Below are 20,418 nucleotides of genomic sequence, written 5' to 3'. Positions count from 1 at the left end.
AACCAAATGTTTAAATTGAAGAATCAGTCACTGAAAAAAAATATTGATTCAGAATATTTAATCATGGTAAACATTTTGTTAATCATACAACTGATATGTAATTAAATGGCTCACTGTATAATTAAAAGCAGAGATTTGATCTGAAATGGCTTGAAAGTTAAGGATATTCCAGAGGCTGCACTGGATATTGGAACACTGGGATCAGGCCGCTCCAGCAGATCACAACTGTAATGAAGTGAGCATTCATGTTTTTGACATCACAGCAACAGAACAGTAGTATGAATTGTGCACTTACTGCCAGGCCTCTTGCACAGGAAGGGAAGTCGACAAAATCGATGTCACGCTGCTTCCATGGGATTCATACAGGCGAACAAGAAGGGCATTCTTTCTTTTTTCCGCCTAGAAAGAAGAAAGAAAAATGTGTTTGTGCTGATAAAGTGGGCAGAGTTTGTTACAAGAGGACAATGTGTTGGTATTTTATAAATGGGCACCTGTTTTATGGTCTCAAGGATGACAGAAGGTGAGCTTATGGTGAACGCACTCCAGGATTCAGAAGTGACACCATGACACAGATGAAGTGGGAAGTTGAGGCTGTAAGCGCACTGGATGACCGAAGCACCCTGGAAGGAGCCTTTCAAAGACAATGTTATTATTTATAGTTCTTTGGTCTGGAAATGATCAAGTTTTTAAAGGAATGATTCACCAACTCACCCACATATTGGATAAAACAGTATGCTGTTATTTTTTCAGTGGAACACAGAAGAATATAAGTCTACTTGAACCATATGCTTTGTGTTCCATGGAAAAAAACAAAAAGCACTACTGATTTGGAGCAACATGAAGGTTAATTTGTATGTGAACTATTCTTTTCATATTGGAGATGTACCAACCTGTGTGTGGCATCAACGCGTAGGTGAAATTATGTCGGCCCATATCAGCATTGGCATCTGGGGCTTTTGGAGCTCGCAGCCTATGGGAAGATTGGTGGTGTTAACCAAAAAGTGTCAAGACATAACATCATAATGACCTGTTTGTGATTTTGTGAGAAAGATACTGTTGTGTCTGTCACTCAATACTGCAAGGGGAACTTACAAAGACAAGGTCATGATGTTTTGATGGATCGAGTATCCATATTTGGAGTTGTTGAGAAGAGCCACGCCAAAACCATGCTCAGACAGATCAGCCCATTTATGGCCCCACACCTATTGAATTAACCATGAGTTCATACATTTTATAACATTTTCCAAGGGAACATTAAACCAGAAACAGTATGAGGAGACATGCTACACGATGAAAAACACATGGAAAAACCACAATGGTTAACATGACAATTGAAGTCCAACTTTTCAATTAAAAGAGCCCAACATCTTAGCAATCACACTCTCTGGTCACTGACTGCCTGATTTAAGCTAGTAAAATTCAAATTTATGACAACATATTTGTCTGATTTTATTGCCGATACACCTTGCAAACAGTGACCATGTCCCAAATTTCACCCCTGATGTGGACTTGTGGCCTTTGCTCACAAGAGTCCATAACGTTTGAGACCATAGAGTGTCCTATTAGTCCATATTTCATATTTAAGTGTGCTCATGAGCTCCCCATTTGCTGCCGCTATGCGTCTTCGATGCACCCTTTAGCTGGTGTCGACTTAACAGCCGAATACTACACAACAGACTATCTATGCGATTTTGAAGTCAGCAAAGTGTAGACAAGGAGGAAGTCCATAAAGACTGAAGGCTGGAAACAAAAGCAAAAAAGATACACAAAAAAAGAAAGAAAAATGCAACGCTAAACATAAAAAAAGCATAATGTTTCTCTCAAAAATTAGACATTTCGAGGGGAATTCTTATTTATTTTACTAGTTATTTATTTAGGATTTTAGGTTACACAAAATTTTCCAATTGGACGGTTTTTCCCTTATAAATCCACACGTTACTAGCAAATTTTAAAACTTGTAATCCAGTGGTTGATTGACAGGACGGATTAGCGCTCATTCCACAAATGTGATATGGTCACATGCACTTTTGATTACTTCCGTATGTGGTTAAAGTGATCCCATCACATTGTTTTGGACCACGTTTACACCTGTATTTAGTGTTGTCCATTTGTGATCGGATCACTCAAAACGCATCTTAATACCAGGTGTAAACGGGGTCTAACTTGCTTTAAACCGATTACTCAGAAGCATCCACAGTACCTCAAAGCGAGCCCAGTCCCAGGAGGTGTTTCTGTGTGTGGGCCTCTGCAAGTGTCCAAACTGGATCTCGTAGGTAGCACTTGGGCTGTGCACCTGCACGGGGAACTCCACCTTCAAAAACTTGTGTGCTTCTTCCCAGTCCACCTAAAAACAAGAAATCCTTTATGCTTCACCAAGCTTCTAGAGCAATCAGTGGATTAAATATCACGCTTCACGTTACAGTAACAGGAAGTTCTTCATCTGCCCTCACCTGCGTGTTGAATTTTATATAGGGACAGCAAGCATCCAGAACAATTTCTTGTGTAATGGTGCTCTTTCCACTGATCCTTAGCGTGAAGGAGACGCTACCTCGAAGTCCTCCTGAGCTCACCACCTTGGCAGGCTCGATGACCTCAATTACAGGCTTCCTGTAAAAGCAGATATAGAGTTTTGCCATCAAGATTCTGACATTTGCTTGGGTTCATCTTGGGTTCAAAGCTGGGTTCACACCGGATCAGAATCTAACTGGACTGCAGTGGAACGGGCTAACCTTGTCTGAAGGTGATAGTCCATCACATCCCAGGCATCCCAGTACAGAGGCACATCATCAAACAAAGTAAATTGGTTCCCAAGGGAACCCTCAGAAATGGCTTCCCTGAAATAAAAACGCAGGTTGTTGCATTAAATATGGTACACAACAGTATATCAGATGCACTTTCCAAAACAGTCCACTCTCTTATATGTAGGGTTGGAAAGTCTGACTCATTCAAGTGAATCAGTTCATCCTAAACCATCTTCTTTAAAATGTAGTATTGGAAAGTCCGATTCATTCATTTAAATTGGTTTATCCTAAATGGTCCTCTCTCATACGGTATGAAGCATTTTTTATTATTATTTATTTATTCTAGGGAGTTAATTTTCCTAAATGGTCCTCTCTCTTATATGTAGTGTTGGAAAGTCAGATTCATTCTAGTGAATCAATTTGTCCTGAACGGTCTTCTCCCAGTGTTGGAAAATCAGATTCATTCAAGTGAAGGGTTTGTCCTAAACAGTCTTCTATTTTATAAGAAGCATTGGAAAGTCTAATTCTTTGTAATGCATCAGTTGGTCCTGAATGGTCTTCTCTCATATGTAGTGTTGGGAAGTCAGATTAATTCTAGTGAATCAGTTCTTCCTGGACAGTTTACCTTCATATGTACTGTTGGAAAGTCAGATTCATTCTGGTGAATCATTTTGTCCAACACGGTCGGGTCCTTCCTTCCTTCCTTCTTTCCTCTCTCTCCCTCTCTCTCTCTCTTTCTCTCAAAAGGAGCGTTGGAAAATCTGATTCATTCAAATGAATCAGTTCTTCCTGAACAGTCTACCCTCATATGTACTGTTGGAAAGTCAGATTCATTCTGGTGAATCATTTTGTCCAACATGGTCCTCTCTCTCTCTCTCTCTCTCTCTCTCTCAAGGACTGTTGGAAAGTCTGATTCATTCTGGTGAATAATTTTGTCCAACATGGTCCTCTCTCTCTCTCTCTCAAGGAATGTTGGAAAGTCTGATTCATTCTAGTGAATCAGTTCTTACTGAACAGTCTACCCTCATATGTACTGTTGGAAAGTCAGATTCATTCTGGTGAATCATTTTGTCCAACATGGTCCTCTCTCTCGCTCTCTCTCTCTCTCTCTCTCTCAAGGACTGTTGGAAAGTCTGATTCATTCTGGTGAATTATTTTGTCCAACATGGTTCGTTCGTTCGTTTTCTCTCTCTCTCTCACTGTTGGAAAGTCTGATTCATTCTAGTGAATCAGTTCTTCCTGAACAGTCTACCCTCATATGTAGTGTTAGAAAGTCAGATTAATTCTAGGGAGTAGTTTTGTCCTAAACAGCCCTCACTCTCATTCAGTAAGTAGCGTTGGAAAGTCTGATTCATTCTAGGGAGTTGATTTGTCCAAAATGGTCCTCCCTCTTATATATAGTGTTGGAAAGTCAGATTAAGTCAAGTGAATCAGTTCTTTCTTTCATGTGTACAGTAGCGTTGGAATATCTTCCAGTTTTAGTAGAATATTTAGTAACATGCTGCTGCTCATTACTATATTATACTGTTATAAGGTTTGTTGTCACCATAACTGAGATTGTTTATTCATTCAAAAACCCTCATTGTTTTTATGGCAGAAAAATACAGCTCTGATTAAACTGTATCATCAATACAGTTAAAGTCAGAAGTTTACAAACACATTAGCCAAATAATTCCAAATACTTCAGTTTTTCACAATTCCTGACATTTAATCATAGAAACCATTCCCTGTCTTAAGTCAGTTAGGATCACTACTTTATTTTAAGAATGTGAAATGTCAGAATAATAGTAGATAGAATTATTTAATTCAGCTTTTATTTCTTTCATCACATTCCCAGTGGGTCAGTAGTAAATTGTTTAACTTGGGTCAAATGTTGTGGGTAGCCTTCCACAAGCTTCTCGCAATAAGTTGCTGGAATTTTGGCCCATTCCTCCAGACAGAACTGGTGTAACTGAGTCAGGTTTGTAGGCCTCCTTGCTCACACCCACTTTTTCAGTTCAGCCCACAAATTTTCAGATTGAGGTAAGGGCTTTGTGATGGCCACTCCAATACCTTGACTTTGTTGTCCTTAAGCCATTTTGCCACAACTTTGGAGGTATGCTTGAGGTCATTGTCCATTTGGAAGACCCATTTGTGATCAAGCTTTAACTTCCTGGCTGATGTCTTGAGATGTTGCTTCAATATATCCACATCATTTTCCTTCCTCATCATGCCATCTATTTGTGAAGTGCACCAGTCCCTCTTGCAGCAAAGCACCCCCACAACATGATGCTGCCACCCCCATGCTTCACAGTTGAGATGGTGTTCTTCGGCTTGCAAACCTTACCCTTTTTCCTCCAAACATAACGATGATCATTATGGCAAAACAGTTAAATTTTTGTTTCATCAGATCAGAAGACATTTCTCTAAAAAGTAAGATCTTTGCCCCATGTGCACTTGCAAACTGTAGACTGGCTTTTTTATTGCAATTTTGGAGCAGTGGCTATTTCCTTGCTGAGCAGCCTTTCAGGTTATGTCGATACAGGACTCATTTTACTGTGGATATACAGGTGCATCTCAATAAATTAGAATGTCATGGAAAAGTTAATTTATTTCAGTAATTCAACTCAAATTGTGAAACTCGTGTATTAAATAAATTCAGTGCACACAGACTGAAGTAGTTTAAGTCTTTGGTTCTTTTAATTGTGATGATTTTGGCTCACATTTAACAAAAACCCACCAATTCACTATCTCAAAAAATTAGAATACATCATAAGACCAATAAAAAAAAAACATTTTTAGTGAATTGTTGGCCTTCTGGAAAGTATGTTCATTTACTGTATATGTACTCAATACTTGGTAGGGGCTCCTTTTGCTTTAATTATTGCCTCAATTCGGCGTGGCATGGAGGTGATCAGTTTGTGGCACTGCTGAGGTGGTATGGAAGCCCAGGTATCTTTGACAGTGGCCTTCAGCTCATCTGCATTTTTTGGTCTCTTGTTTCTCATTTTCCTCTTGACAATACCCCATAGATTCTCTATGGGGTTCAGGTCTGGTGAGTTTGCTGGCCAGTCAAGCACACCAACACCATGGTCATTTAACCAACTTTTGGTGCTTTTGGCAGTGTGGGCAGGTGCCAAATCCTGCTGGAAAATGAAATCAGCATCTTTAAAAAGCTGGTCAGCAGAAGGAAGCATGAAGTGCTCCAAAATTTCTTGGTAAACGGGTGCAGTGACTTTGGTTTTCAAAAAACACAATGGACCAACACCAGCAGATGACATTGCACCCCAAATCATCACAGACTGTGGAAACTTAACACTGGACTTCAAGCAACTTGGGCTATGAGCTTCTCCACCCATCCTCCAGACTCTAGGACCTTGGTTTCCAAATGAAATACAAAACTTGCTCTCATCTGAAAGGAGAACTTTGGACCACTGGGCAACAGTCCAGTTCTTCTTCTCCTTAGCCCAGGTAAGACGCCTCTGACGTTGTCTGTGGTTCAGGAGTGGCTTAACAAGAGGAATACGACAACTGTAGCCAAATTCCTTGACACATCTGTGTGTGGTGGCTCTTGATGCCTTGACCCCAGCCTCAGTCCATTCCTTGTGAAGTTCACCCAAATTCTTGAATCGATTTTGCTTGACAATCCTCATAAGGCTGCGGTTCTCTCGGTTGGTTGTGCATCTTTTTCTTCCACACTTTTTCCTTCCACTCAACTTTCTGTTAACATGCTTGGATACAGCACTCTGTGAACAGCCAGCTTCTTTGGCAATGAATGTTTGTGGCTTACCCTTCTTGTGAAGGGTGTCAATGATTGTCTTCTGGACAACTGTCAGATCAGCAGTCTTCCCCATGATTGTGTAGCCTAGTGAACCAAACTGAAAGACCATTTTGAAGGCTCAGGAAACCTTTGCAGGTGTTTTGAGTTGATTAGCTGATTGGCATGTCACCATATTCTAATTTTTTGAGATAGTGAATTGGTGGGTTTTTGTTAAATGTGAGCCAAAATCATCACAATTAAAAGAACCAAAGACTTAAACTACTTCAGTCTGTGTGCACTGAATTAATTTAATACACGAGTTTCACAATTTGAGTTGAATTACTGAAATAAATGAACTTTTCCACGACATTCTAATTTATTGAGATGCACCTGCAGATACTTGTCTACCTGTTTCCTCCAGCTTCTTCACAAGGTCCTTTGCTGTTGTTCTGTGATTGATTTGTACTTTTCGCACCAAACTACATTCCTCTCTAGGAGACAGAATGTGTCTCCTTCCTGAGCGTTATGATGGCTACATGGTCCCATGGTGTTTATACTTGCTTACTATTGTTTGTACAGATGAACGTGGTACCTTCAGGCGTTTGGAAATTGCTCCCAAGGATGAACCAGACTTGTGGAGGTCCACAATTTTTTTTCTGAGGTCTTGGCTGATTTCTTTTTATTTTCCCATGATGTCAAGCAAAGAGGCACTGAGTGTGAAGGTAGGCCTTAAAATACATCCATAGATACACCTCCAATTCAGTACACCTCCTATCAGAATCTAACTGGCTAATTGTCTAAAGGCTTGAAATAATTTTCTGGAATTTTCCAAGCTGCTTAAAGGCACAGTTAACTTAGTGTATGTAAACTTCTGACCCACTGGAATTGTGATATAGTCAATTAAAAGTGAAACAACCTGTCTGTAATCAATTGTTGGAAAATTTCTGCACAAAGTACATAAACAACTTGCCAAAACTATAGTTTGCTAATATTAAATCTGTGGAGTGGTTAAAAAATGAAATTACTTCAACCTAAGTGTATGTAAACTTCTGACTTCAACTGTACATTTAAAAAGATATTGCCCAATGTAGTCAGCAACTTTTGTGTAGCTAACTACTTTTTCAAAAGCGTAGCTTGACTGTAGCTTAACAACTTTGCTCGTAGCTTGGCTACAATTTTAAAGTAACTTCCGCTACACTTGTAAACAACATTACAGGATAATGTGCACTTTGCTTGAAGGGCCTCCATTATTACTCACCTGTTTGTCTGTACTAATAGCAGGGACATCAAACGCCCTGTTCTGTCTATTACGACCTTCAAAAGACCATTCTCCATCTTAATGTTCCCATCAACCTGTAACACAAAAAGCACTCACTGACTCACTTAAAAGTGTGTGGGATTAAAAAGAAATACATGATTAATGGAACATGTCCAAGGGAATAAAGTACCATCACTGTGATAGAAACAAGAGGGGCAGGTTCAGCCGTTTCCATGACTGGAGCTATGCCCACACTAGGTACACTCACTAAGGCTGTGGAGACAGATGGGAACCATAATGGGGGATGTTTATAAACAGTCTGTACTGTACTTTAATAAGAGTTTACCCTGTCATTAGTGTTTGCCACCAGTAAGGTCATCTGAACAGTGTTGTTTTTTGTCTGTGGAGTACCGGTACCTAATTTCGTTTGAGTGTCCTCCCCTTGTAGTGATACGACTTCAGTTCTTTCCCAAGATAAAGTGTTTAACACAGATATGCTTGATCCTACATCCTGGGCAGAACCAGATACCAGTGATTCACAAGCAGCAAGTAGTAGTTTGGACCCTGTGGTGCATATCTCTGGAAATATGAAGATCAAAGATTGGTCACATCTTACATAGCAGTTTATTAGGTACACCACAAACAGGAAATGATGAGGAGGTGAATTTATGATTAGCTCTTTTCTATACAATGTAAGTGAATGGGTACATAGGTTCCAAAAATGACAAAAAGCACCATAAAAAATAGTCCATTCGACACATGCGCTGTATTCCAAGTCTTCTGAGATACAGAAAAGTAATTTGTTGACAATTCCTCTCCACTTTAGCTCTCAAACCTTGTATATTCAAATATAATGCATGAAGATTTGTCACACCAGGTTACTCACCTGTCTTATTTCCTAACGTGATGCACCAGGTTTGAATATGCAGAAGTGCAAATGAGATTTTACTGCTATGACGGAGACTGAGATTTTAGATAAGAACTATGAAAGCTATGATACTAACTTAAAATACCTTCGATATAGTGCATTAGTTGTATGGACTCCTTTAATGGTCCTTTAATTATACATTTTTTTCATCATTTCTGGAGCTTGACAACCCTCGTCTCTATTCACTTTAACTGTATGGAAAAAGAGTTGAAAAAAATACTCTGCCTAACATCTTTTGTATTCCATTGAAGAAAGACAATCATATGAGTTTGGACTAATGTGAGGGTGATTACATTCTTCTTTTTGGGTGATCTATTCCTTTTATATTACAAATTCTTCTAATATTACAATGGATGGTTCAAAAGAAAATATGACAGACTGTGGTACAGGCTGATGGTTTACCATCATAGTACTCTAATGCATCCTCAACAACCATCTCAATACAGCTGCCGGGAATCACATCATGGAACTGATTGAGGAGAAGCAATCTATAACAAATAAGAACATCCAGAATGACAGTTGAAAATTTAATCTATGTTGTTATCAAGATATATTATGCCTGAGTACTTACCTCCACAGTTCTTGAAGTTTGCATGATGGGTATGTGAAACTTTCTCTTCTACACAAGGCCAGACAGCTGGCCACCTCAAGGTCATGGAGTAGAGCTTCACACTGGCGATTTCCCAACTTAATCTACAGCACAATGATACAATTTAGTGGATTTATCATGAAAAAAATTAAAAGGATTTTCCTTGCATGTTTGAAATAAGAGTTCAATAAACATCCTCCAAGCTGCATTGGTCATTCATAAATTCTCACAGTACTGACATCAGAACCATGAGCACTAAAGGCAGACCAATATACTGTAGCGGTTTTACTGATTAATCGGTGCAGAGTTGCCAACAGGATTTTTTTTATTCCTTGTGTTCTTCTGTGGCCGGCACTGGAGGATTCTACTGTTAGAACGGCTTGGTTTTACAGTATAACAGCGGCCTCTAGAGGTGAAATAAAAACAATCACTAACACCTTGCGGAATTTGCTGTACCTGAATCTGTCATCAATGACAGTATTCATCCATATTTGTATCCTCACATCAATAATGCATTTTTTTATTTTTATTGGATAAATCAAGTATTCAAAATTGAAGCAAGATGCAAAGAAATATGCGACTCCATAGAAACGTGTCCTGTCAGCATATACATTGTGTCTCCAACTTCTGGTGAAATATATATATAGCTATATAGAATGGCAGCCAATAGTTTGGAATAACGTACAGATTTTGCTCTTATAGAAAGAAATTGGTACTTTTATTCAACAAAGTGGCATTCAACTGATCAAAATGTATAATCAGGATATTAATAACGTGAAAAAAAACAATTACAATTTGAAAAAAAAAAAAAAACTTTTTAATGAGTTCTCATCAAAACATCCTCCACGTGCAGCAAGGACAGCTTTGCAGATCTTTGGCATTCTATCTGTCAGTTTGTCCAGATACTCAAGTGACATTTCACCCCACGCTTCTTGTAGCACTTGTCATAGATGTGGCTGTGTTGTCGGGCACTTCTCAAGCATCTTACAGTCTAGCTGATCCCACAAAAGCTCAATGGGGTTAAGATCCATAACACTCTTTTCCAATTATCTGTTGTCCAATGTCTGCGTTTCTTTGCCCACTCTAACCTTTTCTTTTTGATTTTGTTTCAAAAGTGGCTTTTTCTTTGCAATTCTTCCCATAAGGCCTACACCCCTGAGTCTTCTCTTTACTGTTGTACATGAAACTGGTGTTGAGCGGGTAGAATTCAATGAAGCTGTCAGCTGAGGACATGTGAGGCGTTTATTTCTCAAACTAGAGACTCTGATGTACTTATCCTCTTGTTTAGTTGCACATCTGGCCTTCCACATCTCTTTCTGTCATTGTTAGAGTCAGTTGTCCTTTGTCTTTGAAGACTGTAGTGTACACCTTTGTATGAAATCTTCAGTTTGTTGGCAATTTCAAACATTGTATAGCCTTCATTCCTCAAAACAATGATTGACTGACAAGTTTCTATAAAAAGCTGTTTCTTTTTTGCTATTTGTGACCTAATATTGATCTCAAGACATGCCAGTCTATTGCATACTGTGACAACTCAAAAGCAAACACAAAGACATTGTTAAGCTTCATTTAACGAACAAAATAGCTTTCAACTGTGTTTGATATAATGGTAAGTGATTTTCTAGTACCAAAGTAGCAATTTAGCATGATTACTCAAGGATAAGGTGTTGGAGTGATGGCTGCTGGAAATGGGGCCTGTCTAGATTTGATCAAAAATGACTTTTTTCAAATAGTGATGGTGCTGTTTTTTACATCAGTAATGTCCTGACTATACTTTGTGATCAGCTGAATGCCACTTTGGTGAATTAAAGTACCAATTTCCTTCCGAAACAGCAAAATCTGTATATTATTCCAAACTTTTGGCCGCCAGTGTGTGTGTGTGTGTGTGTGTGTGTGTGTGTGTGTGTGTGTGTGTGTGTGTATATGTATGTATATATATATATATATATATATATATATATATATATATATATATATATATATACATACATACATACACACACACACACACACAAACACACATATACACACTGTATATATCCCTTAATCTGGTGGATAAAGGCCATAAAAAGCTTAATTTGGTGCTATGTTTACGTCATTTAAAATAAGAGTCCCGAAAACTTTAACAATAAACTGCATCTGAGATTGTATTAATTTTGGACTCTTGTAGCCTCTGTGTCTGTGCCCATCATAGTAAGGAAAGACTAACAATTATTATTTTTATTTTTTTTTACATTTTAAGATTTTAAAAACTATCAGCCGATTAATCGGTTATCGTCCTTTCCCACCACCTTAGTTATCGTATGGGCAAAATCCACTATTGGTCGCCCTTTTGGGTTGAGGGACACACACAAACCTTTGCTTGTGTGGTGTAAGTGCCATTGTGCAGCTCAAGGAAGAGCTCGCCGACCCAAGTGCACAGGAGAGCCGAGTCTGATTCTAGCTCAGAGAACAAGACATCAGGACTGGACATCTGAACCCTGGATGACATATTTACAATCATCAGTTCTGAAATTGCAACTGGAAGAAGTCTTAGTCTGGTCATTTATTTCATTGACGTCAAGTATGCATGATACATCCAATGCTACTATAATACATTCCCTTGTCTAAACAATGGGAAATAGCTGTTTTTGTTACACCTACAGACAGACAAAAGGAAACTGACTTTGGGAGGCCATCGGTGTCCCGGACGCGCTGCAGACGATCCAACATCAGCTGTGTTGGGCCACCGCCCCCATCTCCAAAACCAAAAAGTGCTGCGCTGTGATTGGTTCTTCCCTTGTCTTTGTTGTTCTTCACTGTATTAATCAGCTGTGTTGAGTCAATGGAGGGAGAAATTAGTCATCGTCCGCTAGAGTGAGCTCTCAAATGATACTTGGTTGGAACACTTACATCTTCAACTTTACCCTTCATCTCATAGGAGTTTCCAGGAGGAAAATGAGTGAGGACCTGTGAGCCATCAATGCCTTCCCAAAAAAATGTGTTATGCTGGTGAAAAGAGGAGAAATGCAGATTTTTCACATATGAATTCATCAGGGAATGTAGCGTTGTGGTCAGAACATACCGGAAACGTGTTGACGAGATTCCAGCTCAGCTTCTGTGTAAGAAAACGAGTGATTCCACATCCTTTCATGATTTGAGGGAGCTGTGCCGAGTAACCAAATGTGTCTGGCAGCCAAAACTGTGAAACAGAAAAGCAGGCAGTGGGTTCAAACATGTAGTGTGTCTGGTTTGTTAATAGCAGTGCCTAGCTTAGTTTAGTTTGGCTTGGTTGGAATACGACAGGGATAGTTCAACTAGTTCATGAAGTGATCAATTAGTGATCGATTAAGCGTATAATCACTTTGTGTGTAATTTCATTCATCTTCAAGTGGATATTTCTCATTTAAAGTGTGAAGGAATAGTTCATAAAAGCAACCGATGCGTGTGCATGCCCTCCGTAGATCTTACCCTCACCTGCAGCACATTCTTTAGTGCTATGCATTATATATAAGATATTTAAATTGATTAATTAAGGTCACGTCCACACTAATACGTTTTTGATTGAAAACGCATAGATTTTGCTCCATCCACACTGAAATGGTGTTTTCCTCCACCAAAAATGGACGCTCTCGAAAGTGCTCTCTATTACCACGTACTTTAAAAAACAAAGATGTTAGGAATGTTTTTTAAATGAAAATGGATTAGTGTGGACATGGTGTAAGATTGTTTTCCCAGTGCTGTACTTCTGTCTTTATTTTCTCTTTCTATGTATCTCTGCTCAAGGCCTATGCGTGGGTTATGTCTGAGTGTTTTACAGCCTCATATGCCCCCACCTTTGGTGGAGCGAAGATAATGCAAATGTTTATATCTATTGAGATAATGCAGACTGTAGAGAGATTTCAAGACCTTGACATCAATTAGGAGTACTGAGCCCAAGAGTTACAACATGTACCTGCACAACACTGATAATGAAGTCAATGAATGGATATGTAATCAGGAGTGGTGAACCGAATTTCTTCTTTCTTTATTAGACAAACAATGAGCTGTCGTTGTGAAATATTTCTTAAAAGAGATAGTACACCTAAAAATGAAAATTCTCTCATTATTTAAGACTTTTTTTTTTTTTAAAGAATACCTCATCTCTGTAGGTCCATACAATGCAATAGCTCCAAAAGGAGATAAAGGTAGCATAAAAGTAATCCATCCGACTCCAGTGGTTAAATCAATCTTTTCTGAGAGACCCAATCACTGATTCCCTTTTCACAGTACATCTTGCTATTGCAGTCTCTACGAACGATTATGATTTCAAGCTCTATTTCAATTCCTAGTTCTTGACACATGCGCAGATCGCTAAATGGTGCTAAGAAGTGTAACTGAGCTTGAAATCATGATCACCAAGGAGACTGCTGATGTCATGTTTTACTGTATAGTGAAAAAGGAGTTACATTTTGGTCAGATCTCATACAAAATCAATTAGATTGCTTCTGAAGACATTGATTAAACCACTGGAGTCATATGGATTCCTTTTATGCTGCCTTTATCTGCTTTTTGAAGCTTCAAAGCTCTGGCCACCATTCACTTGCATTGTATGGACCTGCAGAGATGAGATATTCTTCTAAACATATTCATGTGTGTTCAGCAGAAAAAATAAAGTGATACACATCTGGGATGGCATGAGGTTGAGTTAATGATGAGAGACTTTTCCTTTTTGGGTGAACTATTTCTTTAAGGCGTGAAAGGCTTGTGGTAACTTCCTATACGACTCTAAAATCAAGGTTAACATACCTCTTTACAGTAATGTCCAAATTCTTCCTTGAAGAAGCTTTGGCCTTGTAGAAACTGTCTGACCATGGACTCCCCAGATGGCAAGTTGCCATCCTGATTCGAAGAAACAGATCACATGCAATACCAAATCAGAAAAGGTTTTTTTTTTTTTTTTACAGATGAGCACATGCAAAAAAGATAAACTGTACAAGTTTATATGCCCGCTGAAAAAAAAAGAAGCTTAAACAGCACAAGATTGTTTGCTGGTCTTAGCGAGTTTTCCAGACTGGTATGTTAGCTGGTTTTAAAGGTGGTTTGGGCAATTTTCAGATGGGGTACGAGCCTATACCAGCTAAGACCAGCTTTTTTTTTTTTAAACCAGGAATACTAGGTCTTTCACAGAGTGAAGAAACATGAAATATTTTACTCCTACCATCTCTACCCATGTGCCCCCAACTGGAATAAACCGGCCTTTCTGTACAAAGTGTTTGATCTCTGAGAACAGGCCTGGATACCAGCTCTTCACCCACTGAAACTGTTGTGCCTGTGCAAGTATACAACGAGTATGAATAATGCATCAAGTTATTTGTAAATCAAGTAAAGAAGAATAAAACCTTAATGGAGGTGAAAAACATACCTGGGAGCATGTAAAGACAAACTCTGGGTTGTTTTCCATCAGTCTGATCACAGTGACCCAGCTGCGGGCACACTTCCTAATGGTCTCTTCATATGGCCACAACCAAGCTATGGGGGGATGTGATCATGTTACACAAAACTATAGTATAAACAAGATCCTATATTTCTATCACAGCACACTCCAATAACATCTTCGTGAAAATATACAGGCACTGGCTAGCAGAATATGAACAATAACTTTCATAAATCTATCATCTTACCAGAGTCAATATGACAGTGACCCATGGCATGTACCACGTGTTGGCTTTCCCCATTTCTCTGGGAAAAAAACCTCTGAGCTAGACTCTGGGCAGAAGCAAATGAACTGTTATCGGTTGGGTCACACAGATTCACCATCTCATTGGCTGTGAACAAAGCCTGGTATCCACGCTGCTCTCCCTCTCCAAGTAACTGGGGAAAAACAGGAATTAAGCTAATTAGTTAGGTTAATTAGGCCAATGTAAACTAGGATAAGGCAATCCATAAAATATTCAATCTGTTTAAAGTCAACATGAATCACCATTTGCAGCCCATTTTACCTATGTAATGTGACATGTTTCCTATTGTAAAACATGACACTCATTTACATGCATATACATATTGATAAAAGATTATGAAGTTTTTTTTTTTTAATAACGTACACAATAAGACCAAGAATGTATATTAAGAAAGCAAACAGGGTTCATTCTGATTTCATGTTGACTTTCACAACAACACACTATGTGAATTTTGCAACATACTGTACCTTGACGATGTCCACAAGCAGCTCAAAGTCTGTGAGAAGCTCCCTGACATCTCGATTGAAGACAACAACGTCTGCCTTCTGGAGAGTAAACTTCCTGTTTGGGTCTGGGGCTGCGATCATGGATCCTTGTCCAGCTCCAAATAGTGAATTACATGCCAGTTCCACATAGAGAGTAATGCTACAATGAATAAGGAAATGAATGTGAGTATACCAGAATTCAAATAGGTAAACTGAGGCTGTATTGTTACATTTCCACAAACCTGTGAGGCTCACTGTCCTTCAAGCATTCAGTCAGAATATAACTGGTCTTCTCACCCTCTTTGGTCAAACCCTGCAAAAAGAATGTACCAGACATTAAACAAATAAAAATACACTACATTGCCTTTTCTTTGTTTCGCTGGTTGATGTTGCAGTGGTCTTGTATTTTACACTATGTTGGTAATTGACAAGTTGACAACCTTTGTCTGAGGTGATAAAAATAGTACATATTTGAAAACAAATCTAGGCAGAAATGAAATCTGTGTGCAATTTGGTTTCATCACTTAATCATTTCACAAAAGTTTTGAAAAATATATTTGAATGTAAATTTGACAAATATCATACATTTTTGAGTCAAGAAGTGTTCTTTCCTGGAGTTTTATTATATTAACAAAATGTGCCTTTTCATAAAAATGTCAAAAAATCCGTTTTTTTTTTTTTTTTTTTAAACTTCACACACTGTCATGAAGGTTTTATGTTTTTATGTCACATGACAACAAAATGGCTACCTGCATGTTGGTTACACCAGCTAACTTTGATTTGGTGGACAAATGTTTTTTTTTTTTTTTTTTTTTTTTTGTTTTTGGATTTTTCCCACCACCCAATTTGGAATGCCCAATTCCCAGTGCGCTTTTTAAATCCTCGTGGTCGCGTAGTGATTCGCCTGAATCCGGGTGGCGGAGGACGAATCTCAGAACCTCCACTTCTGAGACCATCAACCCGCTCATCTTTATCACGTGGCTTGTTGAGCGTGTTGCCACGGAGACATAGCGCGTGTGGAGGCTTCACGCCATCCACCTTGCTCACTCACCACACGCCCCACCGAGAACGAACCACATCATAGCGACCACGAGGAGGTTACTGTGCCGAGGTTACCTGGCTGGAGTCACTCAGCACACCCTGGGATTCGAACTAGCGAGCTCCAGGGGTGGTAGCCAGCGTATAGCCACTCCTCTTGGTGGTCAAAAGTTTGAAAAAAATACTTTTCAAACTGCTTATTTTTTTAAAGAAATAGTTTTATTTATCTATCTATTAATTAGTAGTATTTGTTTTATTAACTTAATCGATCTGGACAAAAAATAAAAAAAATTACCCATATATGTTTTCGGTTCCTAATACGTACATGGTGCCCATGATTATTGGTATCACTTTATAATAACTACACAATATAAATTATTTATAAAGCATTAGTTTAAATTAAAGTGAATAAATTTTTTACAAATCGTTGTTCCTACATTGTTAATACATTAATAGAGTATATACAAATAGTATGTTTTTCTTTTATATTTTCTGTTGCAAATAATTTATTACTGTTTTATATTGTTTCATATAAGCTGTTTGATGATGGTTTTTCACTCTTAGTAAATAACTTATTAACCATACCAAACTAATGTATTTCATTTAATGCCAACCAGTGGTAAAGAATTGTTTATAAGAACATTAAGAAGGTATAAATCCATTATCAATAAAGAAATTATTTATACATTATTATTTATTATATGTGCAATGAATCTGAAATATATGAATGCTTAATTTTATATATATATATATATTTCAGGTTAAAAACAAATGAATCTCAGTCAACAGCATTTGTGGCATAATGTTGATTACCACAAAAATGTATTTCGACTCATTCCGGCTTTTCTTAAAAAAAAAAAAAAAGAAAAATAAAAGCAGCAGCAAAAATCTGGGTGACAGTGAGGCCCTTACAATGGATGTTTATGGGGCCAATCTGTAAATGTAAAAATAATCACTGTTTCAAAAGTATAGCCACATGATGTAAACAATATTCACGTTAACGTGATTTTAGTTTGCTAAAATCACTTACTAACCTTTTTTGTGTAAAGTTATATCCAACTTTATAATACTGTTGCCATGACAATGCAACACCATAAACCCTAAAACCCTAAAATGACCATAAAAACAATTTAGACAACTTTACAGCTCAAATAATACACAAGTTTTAGCAGAAGAAATAATTTAAGTGCTTTTATAAAATTAGAAGTTTCACATTTCTGCCTTTAAACCCTCCAGGAATTGGCCCCATTCACTTCCATTCTCCAATTCATCTACATTTATCCAATTTATGATAAGAGTCACCTCACCTGGACTGGCTGTTCATCCCGCCACACCATTCCTTCTCCATCACTCTCCCATCTCAAATGCACCTCCTTCCCTCTCCAGGTCTCAGGGATCTTCAGGACCACTCTGAACCAGCATGTCCACCATCTGTGAAACATTGACAAGGAAAACATCACAGTCACCCACTATATACAGTTAGTTGGACAGTAAACCATGTATACAGACTGTATACAACATGTAAACTTACGTGGGTCCGAATGCATCACCAAATTTGCAGGGCAGAAAGTCTTGCTGAATTGCCTCTGAATAAGAAATTCTCTTCTCAGACTGGAACACAGAGATGGACTCAAGTGGACGAGTGTCTCCAAACAGTCTGCAGTAAATTAGTCTCTTTAAATCACTCATAACAAGCCATTAACAACAACCATAAATAGGAACAAAGGTCTTATATTGACTTTCCATTTCTAGTTTGCAGGAAATAAAAGCTTGTTTAACTAATATATATATATGTGTGTGTTTTAAATTATATACAAGACTATTAGTGTGTCTAACTTGTCTGAAAAATACTGACACGAAATTCCATGAAACGTGCATAATTCAATAGCAAACATTGTCAAACAAAGCAAAACAATAGCATGAAGTGCTCCATGTACCTTCCTCTAAGATTGCAGTCTGTGAAATATGTATCGGAAATGAACTTCTCTGCTCGCTCCAGTAGAGTTCGTCTGTTTTTCAGTACTGGTTTGTGATACATGATTTAAAAGTAATGTTGTGACATTTAATAAATGGACAGATCAGCTACAGAGGCGACGCTGCTGCGCACTAGAACCCGGAAGCACATGGACGATAATGGCTTGTGTTGCTGTTAATTCACATTAGAGAGCGCAATTGCTCCATAAGTTCCTCAACAGTTTTAGATCTAGCGCATTTTGATTGACTGTGAAGTCAGACTAGTGCAGTCAGATCTGTTATAGAGGTTTTGTAAGAAATAATATGTATTTATAGAAAAATAAATTTTTATTATTATGATTATTATTATAATTATTTGTGCCTATTTATTATTATTTATTATATTATTTGTTATATTTATTTTATATTTAATTTATCAATACTATATTTAATTAATATGATTAAATACAATAATTTTAGTATAATATTTGAATGTATTATTTATTTAAATATTATATTATTAATTATATTTACTTCATATTTAATGTATCAATACTTTCTATGATTAATATAATTAATTTAAATTATTTTAATATTACACGCATAATTACCAACAGAATTCATTCATTAACTATTGCTCTGCTGTAAATTACATATTGTTTTATATTTTAGCATCTTCAAAGTAGTCACCCTTTGCCTAGATTTTGCAGACATGTACTCTTGACATTTTCTCAACCAACTTCTTGAGGTATCATCCTGGGATGCTTTTTAAACAGTATTGAAGGAGTTCCCATCAATACTGGGCACTTATTGGCTGCTTTTCTTTATTATTTGGTCCAAGTCATCAATTTCAAAAACCTTTTTTTTATTTTTTTTTATTAAATTTTAGTTTTATAATGAAATAAATTAATATGTTGGCACAATTATATTTTTTGTCTACAAAACTAATTTCAAATATTTAAGCATACGCCTTCAGATCAAAAGATTTTTAAGATCATGAGAAACATTTCAGTCAAGTGTTTCAAAACTTTTTTCATTTTATTTATTCATGTATTTTTTTAACGTGCTAACGACACCCCATAAAACACTGTTGTTGTTTTTAAGTGGGGGGAATAGATTTGCTATGAAAAATGTTCAAAGTGAGCTCACATTGACTGATCCAATCAATTTACCCCAAGTGTCTTTACTTGCTGAGCTACCCAGGCCCCCCACAAAATGCATTTTTAATCAAAACAACCTTCACGCAAATTATGCTGCTCCATCAATATTTAATAAAAAGAAATGTATGGGGCCTGGGTAGCTCAGCAAGTAAAGACGCTGACTACCACACCTGGAGCCGCGAGCTCGAATCCAGGGTGTGCTGAGTGACTCCAGCCTGGTCTCCTAAGCAACCAAATTGGCCCCATTGCTAGGGAGGGTAGAGTCCCATGGGGTAACCTCCTCATGATCGCTATAATATGGTTCTCACTGAGTTGAGGTGAGTTGTGCGTGGATGCCATACACTCAACAAGCCATGTGATAAGATGCGCAGGTTGATTGTCTCAGACATGGGGGCAACTGAGATTCCTCCTCCACCACCTGGATTGAGGCCAGTCACTACACCACCAGGAGGACTTAGAGCACAATGGGAATTGGGCATTCCAAAAAGGGGAGAAATTCAAAATGTTTTTCAATCTTGATACACTTCGTGACCAGAATTTTGTTTTTTCCTTAAGGTGTGCCTTTAGCCCTGTTATACCCTATCATTTTTTGAGGGATGCCTGAGAGAATAAGATGTCCCAGTGTGAAGTCTGCACAAAGATCACTTGCAACTGGTTTTGACTGGGTTCACTTTAGTTATTTCCTCCTTTCAAATCATATCTACTCTGAGTAATATCTTTTCCTTTTGATAAGAGGCTCAGCATTGCACTTGCATGTCTAAAGAGATAAGGCTTAAGATTGTATGTTGTTATCTTTCTTTTTGACATAAGTCATAGGATAATCTTCAC

General features: G+C 37.8%; 1 protein-coding gene across 1 annotated transcript; it reads right to left on the bottom strand.

Moving 5' to 3' along the window:
• Nucleotides 1-43: 43 nt before the first annotated feature.
• Nucleotides 44-18,589, bottom strand: man2c1 (mannosidase, alpha, class 2C, member 1). The gene is made up of 26 exons (XM_051692850.1): nt 18,415-18,589; nt 18,009-18,134; nt 17,785-17,908; nt 15,682-15,752; nt 15,422-15,599; nt 14,898-15,087; nt 14,639-14,745; nt 14,435-14,545; nt 14,023-14,115; nt 12,320-12,436; nt 12,148-12,243; nt 11,921-12,066; nt 11,612-11,735; nt 9,238-9,359; nt 9,069-9,154; nt 8,156-8,317; nt 7,929-8,011; nt 7,739-7,833; nt 2,730-2,834; nt 2,451-2,607; nt 2,201-2,344; nt 1,093-1,202; nt 891-970; nt 492-631; nt 296-399; nt 44-225 (listed from the first exon to the last, which is right to left on the bottom strand). Exons 1-26 carry the CDS (start codon nt 18,513-18,515, stop codon nt 111-113), a joined length of 3,087 nt encoding a protein of 1,028 aa, XP_051548810.1. The 5' UTR covers nt 18,516-18,589; the 3' UTR covers nt 44-110.
• Between the last annotated feature and the right edge of the window lie 1,829 nt (nt 18,590-20,418).

Source organism: Myxocyprinus asiaticus, chromosome 48, assembly GCF_019703515.2.
Source record: "Myxocyprinus asiaticus isolate MX2 ecotype Aquarium Trade chromosome 48, UBuf_Myxa_2, whole genome shotgun sequence".
Taxonomy (NCBI): Eukaryota; Metazoa; Chordata; class Actinopteri; order Cypriniformes; family Catostomidae; genus Myxocyprinus; species Myxocyprinus asiaticus.
The sequence above is the reverse complement of the archived record's forward strand: the minus strand, read 5'-3'. Positions and strand labels throughout refer to the sequence as shown.